Genomic DNA, 16,136 nt, shown 5'->3' with positions numbered 1-16,136 from the left:
TAAGGAGACCAGAACTGTACACAATACTCCAGGTGCTGTCTCACCACACTATACAATTGCAGCAAGACTTCTTTACTTTCAATAAAGGCCAACATACCATTTGCCTTCCTAATTGCTTGCTGCACCTGCACGTTAGAACAAAGAACAAAGAACAAAGAAAATTACAGCACGGGAACAGGCCTTTCGGCCCTTCAAGCCTGCGCCGATCCAGATCTTCTATCTAAACATGTCGCCTATTTTCTAAGGGTCTGTATCTCTTTTCTTCCTGCCCATTCATGTATCTGTCTAGATACATCTTAAAAGACGCCATCGTGCCCGCATCTACCACCTCCGCTGGCAACGCGTTCCAGGCACCCACCACCCTCTGCGTAAAGAACTTTCCACGCATATCCCCCCTAAACTTTTCCCCTTTCACTTTGAACTCGTGTCCTCTCGTAATTGAATCCCCCACTCTGGGAAAAAGCCTCTTGCTATCCACCCTGTCTATACCTCTCATGATTTTGTACACCTCAATCAGGTCCCCCCTCAACCTCCGTCTTTCTAATGAAAATAATCCTAATCTACTCAACCTCTCTTCATAGCTAGCGCCCTCCATACCAGGCAACATCCTGGTGAACCTCCTCTGCACCCTCTCCAAAGCATCCACATCCTTTTGGTAATGTGGCGACCAGAACTGCACGCAGTATTCCAAATGTGGCCGAACCAAAGTCCTATACAACTGTAACATGACCTGCCAACTCTTGTACTCAATACCCCGTCCGATGAAGGAAAGCATGCCGTATGCCTTCTTGACCACTCTATTTACCTGCGTTGCCACCTTCAGGGAACAGTGGACCTGAACACCCAAATCTCTCTGGACATCAATTTTCCCCAGGACTTTTCCATTTACATTAGCTTTCAGTGACTCATGAACAAGGAAACTCAGGTCCCTTTGGACATCAACACTTCCCAATCTCTCACCATTTAAGAAATATTCTGCATTTGTTTTTCCTACCAAAGTGGATAACTTCACATTTTTACACATTATATTCCATCTGCTATGTTCTTGACCACTCATTTAGCCTAAATCCCCTTGAAGCCTCTTTGCATCCTCCTAACAACTCACATTCCCACTTAGTATAGTGTCCTTAGCAAATTAGTATGGGAAAAGGGTCAGTACGGACAAGGGATCAGTATTGGTGAAGGGTCAGGGGCGTGGGTCAGTTTGGGGGGAGGTGTCAATACGGGGGAAGGGGTCAGCACGGGGGAGTTGGCTGCCGTGTTTCCTACATTACAACACAGACTTTTTTGTTATTAGTTCGGGGGATGTGGGCGTCGCTGGCCAGGCCAGCATTTATTGCCCATCCCTAATTGCCCATGAGAAGGTGGTGGTGAGCTGCCTTCTTGAACTGCTGCAGTCCATGTGGGGTAGGTACACCCACAGTGCTGTTAGGGAGAGAGTTCCAGGATTTTGACCCAGCGACAGTGAAGGAACGGTGATATAGTTCCAAGTCAGGATGGTGTGTGACTTGGAGGGGAACTTGCAGGTGGTGGTTGTCAGGAAAACCCTACATGCCAAATGGAAAATATTAATTTCATCAGTTGGAAATTTAAATTAAACTTTTAATGGAAAAATCCTAAAAAAACTAACAGCCAAGATGGCCACTGCAATTTACATTTGAAACACTGGGAGATTGAACTGGAGTTGAAAAGTCTAACAAAGCCCAGCCAGAACAATGCTTTGGCTAACTGAGTAGATTAGCCTGATGATCCTCATTAGTGAGCCATTCAGTCATCCTGGAGTATGTAGTACCCTGAATCTCAGAGAAGATGCCAGGAAAAACCTCATTAAAAACAAAGAGGTTTGATAGAGTCATGTGACTGCTTGAGCTGTAAGTTTTGTCACACAGACAACAGAGGCAGTAACTGAAAAGACAGCAACAAAACAGACTGCTCTCTCTCTCCCAGAAAATAACAAGAGAAGACCCAGCTGCGACTGGGAACCACCCCCAAGCCTAAAGACCGCGACAGCCAGCAACCAAGGGGAGATCAACTACCCATTCTGCCTTCAGGAGCCCTGAGAAAAGCAAGCCAACCACTGTGCATGTGGCCCAGCGAGGACTTCAAGACTACAACTTCAACTGAGGACTATTGACTTAAGTATTGCTGAAAATAGAGACATATTGTTGAAGCTTTTCTTCTTGCACTCATCAGGACAATCCGCAAGAATATCAATGTAAGGGAAAACAACAACTTTATACTGTATCAGCTGATTGGTTGGAAAGTGAACTCTGATTGGTAGAGGCTTTGCCATGAATGCACCAGTTTATGGTGACTGACAGTTAACTGCCAAGCTGTGTTTGAAATTTAAACCAGACAGCTTAACTCTGATTGGTCAAGGCATTGTCCTGAGGAATGAACCAGTGAATGAACCAGCGAATTTAAAATCGTCAGTAGGGTTCACAGTGTGGCGCATTTGCACGTACTGGAAGCTACATATATTAATACACAGGGCCCTGTTTTTTGCAGACAGAAAGAACATGAACAAACATTGCACCTGTTTCAGCTAAACAAAACAAGTGACAGCTATTCGGTGGTTCATTCTCAGGGCAATGTCAGGTGACCTCACATCTACTCTGCTTGAAGACAAGACAAAAATCTTGGTTACCAGGACAACATACGAACATACGAATTAGGAGCAGGAGTAGGCCACTCGGCCCTTCGAGCCTGCTCCGCCATTCAATAAGTTCATGGCTGAACTGATTACTCCACGTTTCCACCTACCCTCAATAATCTTTCACTCCCTTGCTTATCAAGAATCTATCTACCTCTGCCTTAAAAATATTCAAAGACTCTGCTTCCACTACTTTTGAGAAGAGAATTCCAAAGATTCACGACCCTCGGACAGAAAAATATTCTCCTCATCTCTGTCTTAAATGGGTGACCCCTTATTTTTAAACAGTGACCCCCTAGTTTGAGATTCTTCCACAAGGGGAAACATCCTTTCCACATTCACCCTGTCAAGACCCCTCAGGATCTTATATGTTTCAATCAAGTCACCTCTCACTCTTCTAAATTCCAGCGGATACAATCCTAGTCTGTCCAATCTTTCCTCATAAGACAGCCCACCCATTCCAGGTCTTAGTCTAGTAAACCTTCTCTGTACTGCCTCCAACACATTTACATCCTTCCTTAAATAAGGAGACCAGCACTGTACACAGTACTCCAGATATGGTCTCACCAATGCCCTGTATAGCTGAAATATAACCTCCCTACTTTTGTATTCAATTCTCCTCGCGATAAACAATAACATTCTATTAGCTTTCCTAATTACGTGCTGTACCTGCATACTAACCTTTTGTGATTCATACACTAGGACACCCAGATCCCTCTGCATCTCAGAGCTCTGCAATCTCTCACCATTTAGATAATATGCTTCTTTTTTATTCTCCTGCCAAAGTGGATATTTTCCCACTTTCCCACATCATATTCCATTTGCCAGGTGTTTTCCCACTCACTTAACCTATCTATATCCCTTTGTAGCTTCCTTATGTCCTCTTCACAACTTACTTTCCTACCTATCTTTGTGTCATCAGCAAATGTAGCAACCATACCTTCAGTCCCTTCATCCAAATCATTGATCTAAATTGTAAATAGTTGAGGTCCCAGCACAGATCCCTGTGGCACATCATTCGTTACATCTTGCCAACCAGAAAATGTCCCATTTATGCCTACTCTCTGTTTCCTGTGTCAATTTTCTATCCATGTCAATATGTTTACCCCCTAAACCATGAGTTTTTATTTTCTGCAATAACCTTTTATGTGGCACCTTATCAAATGTCTTCTGAAAATCTAAGTGCAGTACATCCACCGGTTCCCCTTTATCCACAGCACATGTAACTCCCTCAAAGAACTCCAATAAATTGGTTAAACATAATTTCCCTTTCACAAAACCATGTTGACTCTGCCTGATTACCTTGAATTTTTCTAAATGCCCTGCTATAACGTCTTTAATAATAGCTTCTAACATTTTCCCTAAGACAGATGTTAAGCTAACTGGCCTGTAGTTTCCTGCTTTCTGTCTCCCTCATGAATAAAGGAGTTACATTCATTATTTTCCAATCTAACGGAACCTTTCCCGAATCTAGGGAATTTTGGAAAATTAAAACTAATGCATCAACTCTCTCACTAGCCATTTCTTTTAACACCCTAGGATGAAGTTCATCAGGACCTGGGGACTTGTCAGCCCGCAGCTCCAACAATTTCTTCAGTACCACTTCCCTGGTGATTGTAATTTTCTTGAGTTCCTCCCTCCCTTCCATTTCCTGACTTACAGCTAATACTGGGATGCTACTTGTATCCTCAATAGTGAAGACCGATGCAAAATATCTGTTCAATTCATCTGCCATCTCCTTATTATCCATTATTAATTCCCCAGACTCACTTTCTATAGGACCAACACTCACTCTGTTAACTTTTCTTTTTTAAATATCTATAGAAACTCTTACTATCTATCTTTATACTTCTTGCTAGCTTTCTCTCATACTCTAATTTTATCTTCCTTATCAATCTTTTAGTCATTCTTTGCTGTTTTTATATTCTATCCAATCTTCTGACCTGCCTCCCATCTTTGCTCAATATAGGTTTCCTCTTTAAGTTTGATACTATCTTTAACTGCTTTAGTTAACCACGGATGTTGGGTCCCACTCTTGGAATTCTTCTTTCGCGTTGAAATGTATCTATTCTGTGTATTCTGAAATATCCCCTTAATTGTCTGCCACTGCATCTCTATTGACCTATGCCTTAACCTAATTTGCCAGTTCACTTTAGCTAGCTCTGCTTTCATACCCTCATAATTGCCCTTATTTAAGTTTAAAATACTCGTCTTGGACCCACTCTTCTCTCCCTCCATGTGAGTGTAAAACTCAATCATATTATGATCGCTGCTACCCAGGGGTGCCTTAACTATGAGGTCATTAATTAATCTTATCTCGTTGCACAATACCAGGTCTAGTACAGCCTGTGCTCTGGTTTGCTCCAGAACATACTGTTCCAATAAATTATCCAGAAAACATTCTATGTACTCTTCATTTAAGCTACTTCTGTCCATCTGATTTTTCCAGTCTATATGTAGGTTAAAATCCCCCATAATTATCGCTGTACCTTTCTGACAAGCTGCCATTATTTCTTCCTTTATACCCCATCCTAAAGTGTGGTTAATGTTAGGTGGCCTGTACACCACTCCCACAAGTGAATTCTTGCCTTTATGATTTCTCATCTCTGCCCAAACTACATCCTGATCTCCTGAACTTAGGTCATCCCTCTCTATTGCGTTAATACCATCAGTAATTAACAGAGCTACCCTTCCACATTTTCCTAGCTTCCTGTCCTTCCTAAATGTCATGTACCCTTCAATATTCAGTTCCCAATCTATGTCATCCTGCAGCCATGTCTCTGTAATGGCTATCAGATCGTACTTATTTATTTCCATTTGCGCTCTTAGTTCATATATCTATATCTATATATACTATATCTAGGCCCCTCATAATTTTGTACACCTCAATTAAGTCACTCCTCAGCCTAAAGCATGGCTACCAGCCTTGAACCAGACCAGACCTGATGATGTGTCGGGTTTGGGTCTGGTCGGGTCTCTCTTCTGGGTCCAGCATTCAGGCTCGGGTCGGGTCAGGTGGGATGTGGCCACAGTGCTGCCTTGCTCAGGGAGGGAAGTAATCTTCAAAATTAACTTTCTTACGGTAGTCGGGTTGGGTCAGGCGCGAGAGAAAATCAAAGGACTCGGCCCGGGTCAGGTTTGGGTTGGATGTGGTCGGGTCAGGCCCGGGTCGGGTTTGGGTTGGATGTGGTCGGGTCAGGGCCGGGTCAGGTTTCAATTTCATACCCGAGCGGGCCTTTACCTCAGCCTCCTCTGTTCTAAGGCAAACAACCCTAGCCTATCCAATCTTTCCTCATAGCTTTCAAGCCCTGGCAACATTCTTGTAAATCTCCTCTGTATTCTCTCCAGAGCAATTATGTCCTTCCTGTAATGTGGTGACTATAATTGTACACAATACTCCAGCTGTGGCCTAACCAGTGTTTTATACAGTTCCAGCATTACATCACTGCTTTTGTATTCTACATCTCGGCCAATAAAGGAAAGCATTCCATTTGCCTTCTTCACCACTCTATCTACCTGTCCTGCCACCTTCAGGGACCTGTGGACATGCACTCCAAGGTCTCTCACTTCTTCTACCCCTCTCAATATCCTCCCGTTTATTGTGTATTCCCTCACTTTATTTGCCCTCCCCAAATGCATTACCTCACACTTCACTGGATTGAATTCCATTTGCCACTTTTCCGCCCACTCACCCAAACCATTGATATCATTCTGGAGTCTGCAGTTATCCTCTTCACTATCAGCTACACGGCCAATTTTTGTGTCATCTGCAAATTTTCCAATCGTGTCTCACACATTTAAGTCCAAATCATTAATATGTACCACAAACAGCAAGGGATCCAGCACTGAGCCCTGTGGAACACCACTGGAAACCACCTTACATTCTCAAAAACATCCATCGACTACTTTCCTTTGCTTCCTGTCACTGAGACAATTTTGGATCCAACCTGCCACATTCCCCTGTATCCCATGGGCTTTCATTTTACTGACCAGTCTGTCATGTGGGACCTTGTCAAATGCCTTACTAAAATCCATGTAGACCACATCCACTGCACTCCCCTCATCAATCCTCCTTGTTGCTTCCTCAAAAAGCTCAACCAAGTTAGTAAGACATGACCTCCCCTTAGTAAATCCATGCTGACTATCCCTGATTAATCTGTGCCTTTCTAATTGGCAGTTTATCCTGTCTCTCAGAATTGATTCTAATAATTTGCCCACCATCGAGGTCAGACTGACTGGCCTATGATTATTGGGCCTATCCCTCGCACTCTTTTTAAACAATGGTACAATGTTCGCAGACCTCCAATCCTCTGGTACCTCGCCTGTATCTAGTGAGGATTTGAAAATGATCCTCAGCGCATCCGTTATTTCCTCCCTGACTTCTTTAATAACTTTGGATGCAATCCATCCGGGCCTGGCAATTTATCCACTTTCAAGGATGTCAGACCCTCTAGTACTTCCTCTCTCATTATGCTTATCGTATCTAATATTTCACACTCCTCCTCTTTAACTACAATGTCTGCATCAATCCTCTCCTTTGTGAAGACAGAGACAAAAAACTCATTAAGAACCCTGCCCACATCTTCTGCATCCATGCATAAGTTCCGTGTACATCTCTGATAGGCTCTACCCTTTCCTTAGTTATCCTCTTGCTCTTAATGTACTGATAAAACATCTTTTGGGTTTTCCTTTATTTTACCTGCCAATAATTTTTCATGTCCTCTCTTTGCTTTCTTAATTTCCTTTTTTCCTTCACCCCTGCACTTTTTATAATCCTCTCGGCTTTCTAAAGTATTATGTTTTTTGTGATTGTCATTCTTTTTCTGCTTTATCATACACTGTATGCTTCTAGATCCTTTTTCTTTGTGGGGACCTGCCTATACTGTGCCTGTAATATCTCACTTTTGAATGCCTCCCACTGGTTTGCCATTGATTTTCCTTCAAGTAGCTAGATCCAGTCCACTTTTGCCAGATCACCTCTCAGCTTTGTAAAATTTGCCTTTCCCCAATTTAGAACTTTTTCTCCTGTTCTATCTTTGTCCATTTCCATAATAATGCTAAATCTAACTGTATTATGGTCACTATCGCCAAAATGGTCACCCACTGTTGCTTCATCCACTTGCCCAGCTTCATTACTGAAGACTAAATCTAGAATTGCACCCCCTCTCATTGGGCTTGTTATGTGCTCTTGAATGCAGTTCAAGAATTTTGTGCACTTTGTGCAATTCACACTGTTTGTATCCCAGTTGATATTAGGGTAGTTGAGATCCCCAACTATTAATGCCCTATTGTTTTTTCAGTCAGAAATATTTGTTCTTCTATCTCCCTCCCACTATTTGAGGGTCTATAGTACACTCCTAGTAGTGTGGCTGCCCCTTTTTTATTTCTGAGCTCAACCCATATGGCCTTATTTGATGATTCATTTAGCAAATCATCCCTCCTCAAAGCTGTAATTGATTCTTTAACTAATAATGCTACACCCCCTCCTTTTTCATCCCCTCTCTATCCAGCCTGAAAACTCTATATCCAGGGATGTTGAGCTGCCATTCTAGCCCCTATTTAAGCCAAGTTTTCATTATAACAATGATATCATGCTGACACTCCCTTCCACAAACTGTTCCAGCACGTGTCACAGCCTGAATGCAGCTCCCCTTTAAGAGGTAATAAAAACAAGAAATGCTGGAACCACTCAGCAGGTCTGGCAGCATCTGTGGAAAGAGAAGCAGAGTTTTGAGGAAGTGACGAAGATGATTGATGAAGGAAGGGCAGTGGATGTTGTCTATATGGACTTCAGAAAAGCCTTTGACAAGGTCCCTCATGGCAGACTGGTGCAAAAGGTGAAGTCACACGGGATCAGAGGGGAGCTGGCAAGATGGATACAGAACTGGCTCAGTCATAGAAGACAGAGGGTAGCAGTGGAAGGGTGTTTTTCTGAATGGAGGGATGTGACTAGTGGTGTTCCGCAGGGATCAGTGCTGGGATCTTTGCTGTTTGTAGTATATATAAATGATTTGGAGGAAAATGTAGCTGGTCTGATTAGTAAGTTTGTGGACGACACAAAGGTTGGTGAAGTTGCGGATAGTGATGAGGATTGTCAGAGGATACAGCAGGATATTGATTGGTTGGAGACTTGGGCGGAGAAATGGCAGATGGAGTTTAATCCGGACAAATGTGAGGTAATGCATTTTGGAAGATCTAATACAGGTGGGAAGTGTACAGTAAATGGCAGAACCCTTAGGAGTATTGACAGGCAGAGAGATCTGGGCATACAGGTCCACAGGTCACTGAAAGTGGCAACGCAGGTGGATAAGATAGTCAAGAAGGCATACGGCATGCTTGCCTTCATCGGTCGGGGCATAGAGTATAAAAATTGGCAAGTCATGTTGCAGCTGTACAGAACTTTAGTTAGGCCACACTTAGAATATTATGTGCAATTCTGGTCGCCACACTACCAGAAAGATGTGGAGGCTTTGGAGAGGGTACAGAAGAGGTTTACCAGGATGTTGCCTGGTCTGGAGGGCATTAGCTATGAGGAGAGGTTGGATAAACTCGGATTGTTTTCACTGGAACGACGGAGGTGGAGGGGCGACATGATAGAGGTTTACAAAGTTATGAGCGGCATGGACAGAGTGGATAGTCAGAAGCTTTTTCCCAGGGTGGAAGAGTCAGTTACTAGGGGACATAGGTTTAAGGTGAGAGGGGCAAAGTTTAGAGGGGATGTGCGAGGCAAGTTTTTTACACAGAGGGTGGTGAGTGCCTGGAACTTGCTGCCGGGGGAGGTGGTGGAAGCAGATACGATAGCGACGTTTAAGAGACATCTTGACAAATACATGAATAGGAAGGGAATAGAGGGATATGGGCCCCGGAAGTGCAGAAGGTGTTAGTTTCGGCAGGCATCAAGATCAGCGCAGGCTTGGAGGGCCGAATGGCCTGTTCCTGTGCTGTACTGTTCTCTGTTCTTTGTTGTTCTTAACGTTTCGGGTCAGTGACTCTTCTTCGGAACCCTTCTCCTTTAAGAGGTACAGACTGGCTTTCAGGAGTGCAGGTGAACTTTCAGTGGTAGCGGCCTCGCACAAACTCCTTCTGAGGCATGCACTGACGGCAAATCGTGCAAATTAGCCGGCAACGTGAATTTGGTGTACTGCCTGCATCAGAATTACAGGTTTAATTATGATTTAATTGCGCACTGCGATCCTCTTGCCTGTTTTTGGGGGCTGCCCAAAGAACCTCCGAGTGTGTGCATATGTTGGGGCTTTCCCCAGATCAGTGAGGGCGCTGGAACCAGGCAGAGCTGATTAAACAGACACTGGGTTAGACACACAACTTCACAACATACCATAGCTCAATAAAACTTTTCTAGGGAGTTTTAAGGGACATTTCTCTCTGGGACCCTGTCGCAAGGCCAGCTGTGAGCGCACCCCCTGCAAATACAACGGATCCCAGACAATACGCTCAGGTCAAGCTGATTGCAACATATTTTTAGTAAGGCCAGTGGCGATGAGGATCGGGAAAGATGTATATTGGGGGCCGTTCCAATATTGCCTCTTATGTTGTCGTTCAATGTAAAATTTCTGCAACTGTCTCCCCAAAGCAAACTCTTAGAGATGATGTTTGAGAAGAGTTATAGTTAACACTTGAGTCACACAAAGATGCTGAATATGTGTAGAAGGACCTGTTAAGAGGGCTTGTGTCCTCTAAGTGGGTTGGATATTTGGGTTGGTGCTCACAGAAAGACCGTTTTGTTTTGCAGTTTTGCAAATGAATTGTAATGAGCCCAGACTAAACCAATTTCCAGAATCCAGAATATTTGTCGTGTTATTTTTCCCAGCCTTACTTTGCATCAGGATCAGCTCCAGGGACTTTTCTACTGATAATTGCTTATGTGCTAACAATCTGTAATGTAAATTTCCTGTGACTATATTTATCTCGGGTTTCCTGACATCTTGCTGGAACATTCTGCAGCATAAAGAGCAGACACGAAGTTTATTCTGGGCAGCGAGGGGACACAGCCGGTATCTCTGCAGCTATGGCCAATGCTCTCTGTCAAAGATTGGTGCTATTTGCTCTTTTACTCTCACCCACAGCACTCAGCCAGTCGAAACAAGGTAAGATTTAATCTGTTTACTTCACTCTCCTTTTTTCTGTAATACATTTTATATTTATCAGAGATTTTGTATGTCTGCAACTCAGGAAACCATTTTCACAGCACACTGCTGTGCTGCAGGTTCACAATTACTGCATGCACAGACTATCATTCCTTGCTTACCTCACAAGCTCCTCTTATACCATGGCTTTGTTCAGATCTATATGTGTAGATTTGAATTTGCTATCCGGGTGTAACACTGGATCAGGCGCCTGTCAACAAAACTGCCTGATTTTCATTTCACAAGTACAGGAGGAGGCCATTCAGCCCTTTGAGGCTGTTCCAACATTTATTAGATCAAGGCTGGTCTGTTCCTCAGCTCTGTTCACCCGCCATTACTGCTTCAATACCTTTATCCAACAAAAATCTATCAATCTCAGTCTTTAACATTTCAGTCGTCCTCCAGCATCAACAGCTTTTTGGGGGCAGAATGTTCCAGATTTCCACTCCCCTTTGTGTGAAGAAATGCTTCCCAACATCAGCCTCAAACCAAAAACGGAAAATGCTGGAAATACTCAGCAGGTCTGGCAGCATCTATGGAGAGAGAAACAGAGTTAACGTTTCAGGTCTGTGACCTTTCATCACCCCTGAACTGATTACTTCTAATTTCAAGATTCTGCCCTCAACAGAGGGACTAGTTTCTCTGTATTGATCCTATCGCATCTCTTTATCTTTATAAACATCTTGATTAGATCATCTTTCAACCTTCTATACTCGAGGGAATACAAGCCTAGTCCATGTGACCTGTCCTCATCATTTGATCCTTTAAGCCCAGGAATCATCCTGATGAATCTGCACTGTAAGCCCAGTATCTCCTTCCTGAGATGCAGTGCCAGAACTGAACCCAGTTACTCCTAATGCCATCTAAACAAGGCTACAAATGAAAATTAGTTGGTTTTTCTGGCAGGCAGCTCACCCTCATCATTATTTTAACCCTGAGCAGCAAGTCTGAACTTCTAACCTGGATGAGCTCAGTTTGGGGAAGATTTCCTCCTGTTACTAGGAGGGAGTCCAGAACAAGGGGGCAGAACCTTCAAATTCGAGCCAGGCCGTTCAGGGGTGATGTCAGGAAGCACTTCTTCACACAAAGGGGAGTGGGAATCTGGAACTCTCTCCTCCAAAAAACCTGTCGAGGCTGGGAGTCAATTGGAGCTGTCAAGACTGATTTTCATTGGGTTAGGGTATCAAAGTATATGGATCAAAGTCTGGTAACTAGTTTGACGGTCATAACAACCATCATGTAAATGAATGGTGGAACAGTCTCAAAGAGCTGAACTTCCTGTGTAACAGACTCGAGGGGCTGAATGGCCTCCTCCTGTTCCTGTGTAACAGACTCAAGGGGCTGAATGGCCTCCTCCTGTTCCTGTGTAACAGACTCGAGGGGCTGAATGGCCTCCTCCTGTTCCTGTGTAACAGACTCGAGGGGCTGAATGGCCTCCTCCTGTTCCTGTGTAACAGACTCAAGGGGCTGAATGGCCTCCTCCTGTTCCTGTGTAACAGACTCGAGGGGCTGAATGGCCTCCTCCTGTTCCTGTGTAACAGACTCGAGGGGCTGAATGGCCTCCTCCTGTTCCCATGTAACTAAACATGAAAAAGCTGTTTTTATTTGAAATTATCAGCCTATTCGCTACATGATTTTGCTTGTAGAAACAGAGGATCATGGGTAGACCTTTCGGCCCCTCAGTCCTGTTCCATTCAGTGAATTCCTGGGCCATCTGCAGCTTAATTCCATTTGCTCCATATCCTTTCATCCCAGTACCCAACACAAACCATCTCAGTCTTGAACATTTCAATTCCTCCCCAGCATCCACAGTCTTTGGCAGGAATTCTACAATTTCTCCTGCTTTACAAATTGAATGAACATTAAAAAATGTGATTTTTGTGCAGATTCCCCACAAGACATTGGGAGAAGTATCCATTTCTCGTTTGTTGGTCCCAAAAATGTGCTCAACGAATCAGCAAAGAATCACCTGACCAGTTCCGTTACCACGGTGATGATTCCCACCATTTACAGCATCATCCTAATTATTGGGCTCCCAGCCAATGGACTGGCTCTTTTGGTCTTGGCCACCAAGGTCAAGCGAACGCCTTCCAGCATCTTCCTGATGAACTTGGCAATGGCTGATCTTCTCCTGACCCTAGTGCTGCCATTTAAAATCCACTACCACCTCCTGGGCAATAACTGGCTCTTTGGTGAGGGTCTCTGTCGGATAATGACCGCCTTCTTCTACGGGAACATGTATTGCTCCATCCTGCTGCTCACCTTCATCAGCATCGACAGATACTTTGCTCTGGTCCATCCATTTCTCGCCAAGCGTTTCAGGGACAATCGGTTTGCCATTGGTACCTGCTCAGTGATTTGGGGGCTTGTTATACTCTCAGTGTTACCATTTCTCCTCCAGAGGCAGGCCTACCCAATGCAGGACTTAAACATCACCACCTGCCATGATGCTTTGCCAGAAAAAGTGGACTCTGATTATTTCTTTTATTACTTTGTGTGCTTGATTGTCTTTGAGTTTCTTATTCCATGTCTTGTTACTATATTCTGCTACATATGTATAATCAGGGCATTAATGGTTAGTGAAGGACAATTTGGACAAGCTGTAAGGACCATAGTGTTAGTGCTAATTGTGTATGTGGTGTGTTTCACTCCCAGTAACATAACACTGCTCATCCACCATTCTGATTATCACCCCACAAACAGCAGTCACCTCTATTTCTATTATATGATCTGTCTGGTGCTCAGCACGTTCAATAATTGCATCGACCCGTTCATCTTTTATTACATCTCTGATGAGTTTCGAGGCAAAGTGAGAAGCATGATTCTTTACAAGGGAAAGAAAGGTGAAGTTTCAGGAAAAAGAGCACAGCAGTTGGGCCTGACCAGCTCCTCGCTATCATCTGACGTTAAGACTTCAATGCAAAGTGTTTGAACCCTGTATGCTTTGGGACCATGAGCAGATTAACCGCTCAATTCTATCAGCACATTTTCTGAAGCAGAAGCAATGCGATGGATTGTAGTTTCCTAGCTTATTCAGGGACCATGGAAAGACTCGTGGCTATGACAGATCAACGTGTGAGATATACAGCAGGAAATCCAATTTGTTTGTTTCATTTTGTGAGGGCACCTAACTTTGCTGTCAAGCAATGTCTGACTGTAGCTGGAAGTTACGAGATATCTAGTCAAACTCAGAACAGCGGCCTGGAATCTCACTGCAAATAATGTAGATTGATTTTTGAAAAATACTTTCTGCAGAATAGAAATGAGATTAAACATGAATTGAACACAATTGTATTTGAGCAGACTGGGTGTGGGGCACCAATGAGTGATCCTTCAGAGGGGGTGAAATGGGTTTTTAACAATGATATGAACCGAGCAGTAGTGAATCTGCTGCCTGTTTTACACCCACTGGAGTTGGTCAAGAAAGTGGGAGAAAATTTGCATTTGACATGTTGAGGCTATTACAGGATGTTAATGATGGATTACAGGGCAGACTACTTTCCTGCAGCTCAGAGGTGTCTGTTAGTCAGCTAAACCTGCTGACTGGCTCTGTTCCCCTAATACAAATGGTGATTCCACTAAATTCCTCTGAGCATATACTCCTTAATCAAGGCCTAAACCAATTTTAAACTGAGAAATGTCTCCTGATCTCTGGGGTGTTTTTACATGAATCAGCCACTTCTGAAATTTTGACTATTTTCTTCATCATGAAAGAATAGGAATCAGTGAGAAATATTCAAAGTAAACAAATTTAATTCAGTATGGTGTGACTTGTGTTTACAGTTAACACATTTAGCTGATATTCTCCACTTCATGTGGCACAAACCACTCGGTGTAGATATACTATCCTTTAGTATTTCCTTGCTGAGGGAAATAGCACAAAGGGGTGGCTAAGAAGATGAAAAGTACGAGAGAAGTAGACCACTCAGGGTAGGCGGTGGCGTAGTGGTATTATCACTGGACTAGTAACCCAGAGACCCAGGGTATTCCTCTGGGGACATGGGTTCGAATCCCACCACAGCAGAAGGTGGAATTTAAACTTAATAAAAATCTGGAATTAAAAGCTAGTCTAATGATGGCCATGAAAACATTGTCGATTGTTGTAAAAACCCATCTGGTTCACTAATGTCCTTTAGGGAAGGAAATCTGCTGTCCTTACCTGGTCTGGCCTACATGTGACTCCAGACCCACAGCAATGTGGTTAACTCTTAAATGCCCTCTGAAATGGCCTAGCAAGCCACTCAGTTGTACCTAACCGCTACAAAGTCTATAAAAAGGAATGAAACCGGACGGACCACCCGGCATCGACCAAGACACCGGAAACGACAACGGCAAACCCAGCCCTGTCGACCCTGCAAACTCCTCCTTACTAACATCTGGGAGCTTGTGCCAAAGTTGGGAGAGCTGTCCCACAGACTAGTCAAGCAACAGCCTGACGTAGTCATACTCACGGAATCATACCTTACAGACAATGTCCCAGACACTGCCATCACCATCCCCGGGTACGTCCTGTCCCACCGGCAGGACAGACCCACCAGAGGTGGTGGCACAGTGGTATACAGTAGGGAGGGAGTTGCCCTGGGAGTCCTCAACATCGACTCCGGACCTCATGAAGTCTCATGGCATCAGGTCAAATATGGGCAAGGTAACCTCCTACTGATTACCACCTACCGCCCTCCCTCAGCTGATGACTCAGTACTCCTCCATGTTGAACACCACTTGGAGGAAGCACTGAGGGTGTACTCTGGGTGGGGGACTTCAATGTACATCACCATGAGTGGCTCGGTAGCACCACTACTGACCGAGCTGGCCGAGTCCTAAAGGACATGGCTGCTAAACTGGTTCTGCGGCAGGTTTTGGGGGAACCAACACGAGGGAACAACATACTCGACCTCGTCCTCACCAATCTGCCTGCTGCAGATGCTTCTGTCCATGACAGTATTGATAGGAGTGACCACCGCACAGTCCTTGTGGAGACGAAGTCCCGCCTTCACATTGAGGATACCGTCCATCGTGTTGTGTGGCACTACCACTGTGCTAAATGGGATAGATTTCGAACAGATCTAGCATTGCAAAATTGGGCATCCATGAGGCGCTGTGGGCCATCAGCAGCAGCAGAATTGTACTCAACAACAATCTGTAACCTCATGGCCCAGCATATCCCCCACTCTACCATTACCATCAAGCCAGGAGACCAACCCTGGTTCAATGAAGAGTGCAGGAGGGCATGCCAGGAGCAGCACCAGGCATACCTCAAAATGAGGTGTCAACCTGGTGAAGCTGCAACCCAGGACTATCTGCATGCCAAACTGCATAAGCAGCATGCGATAGACAGAGCT

At 44.2% G+C, this 16,136-nt stretch overlaps 1 protein-coding gene across 1 annotated transcript; it reads left to right on the top strand.

The window, feature by feature from the left end:
- Positions 1-10,621: 10,621 nt before the first annotated feature.
- On the top strand, positions 10,622-14,086 carry LOC137351504 (proteinase-activated receptor 3-like). The gene is made up of 2 exons (XM_068015967.1): positions 10,622-10,758; positions 12,684-14,086. Exons 1-2 carry the CDS (start codon positions 10,680-10,682, stop codon positions 13,727-13,729), a joined length of 1,125 nt encoding a protein of 374 aa, XP_067872068.1. The 5' UTR covers positions 10,622-10,679; the 3' UTR covers positions 13,730-14,086.
- The last annotated feature ends 2,050 nt before the right edge of the window (positions 14,087-16,136 follow it).

The sequence above is a fragment of the Heterodontus francisci genome, chromosome 36 (genome assembly GCF_036365525.1).
Source record: "Heterodontus francisci isolate sHetFra1 chromosome 36, sHetFra1.hap1, whole genome shotgun sequence".
Taxonomy (NCBI): domain Eukaryota; kingdom Metazoa; phylum Chordata; class Chondrichthyes; order Heterodontiformes; family Heterodontidae; genus Heterodontus; species Heterodontus francisci.
Note: the sequence above shows the minus strand (reverse complement) of the source record. Positions and strands in the feature narration are given on the sequence as shown.

Coding starts and splice junctions, on each gene's coding strand:
- LOC137351504 (XM_068015967.1), top strand. CDS start 10,680: ATGGCCAATGCTCTCTGTCAAAGATTGGTGCTATTTGCTCTTTTACTC. Junction 10,759..12,683: donor ACTCAGCCAGTCGAAACAAG/GTAAGATTTAAT, acceptor ATTTTTGTGCAG/ATTCCCCACAAGACATTGGG.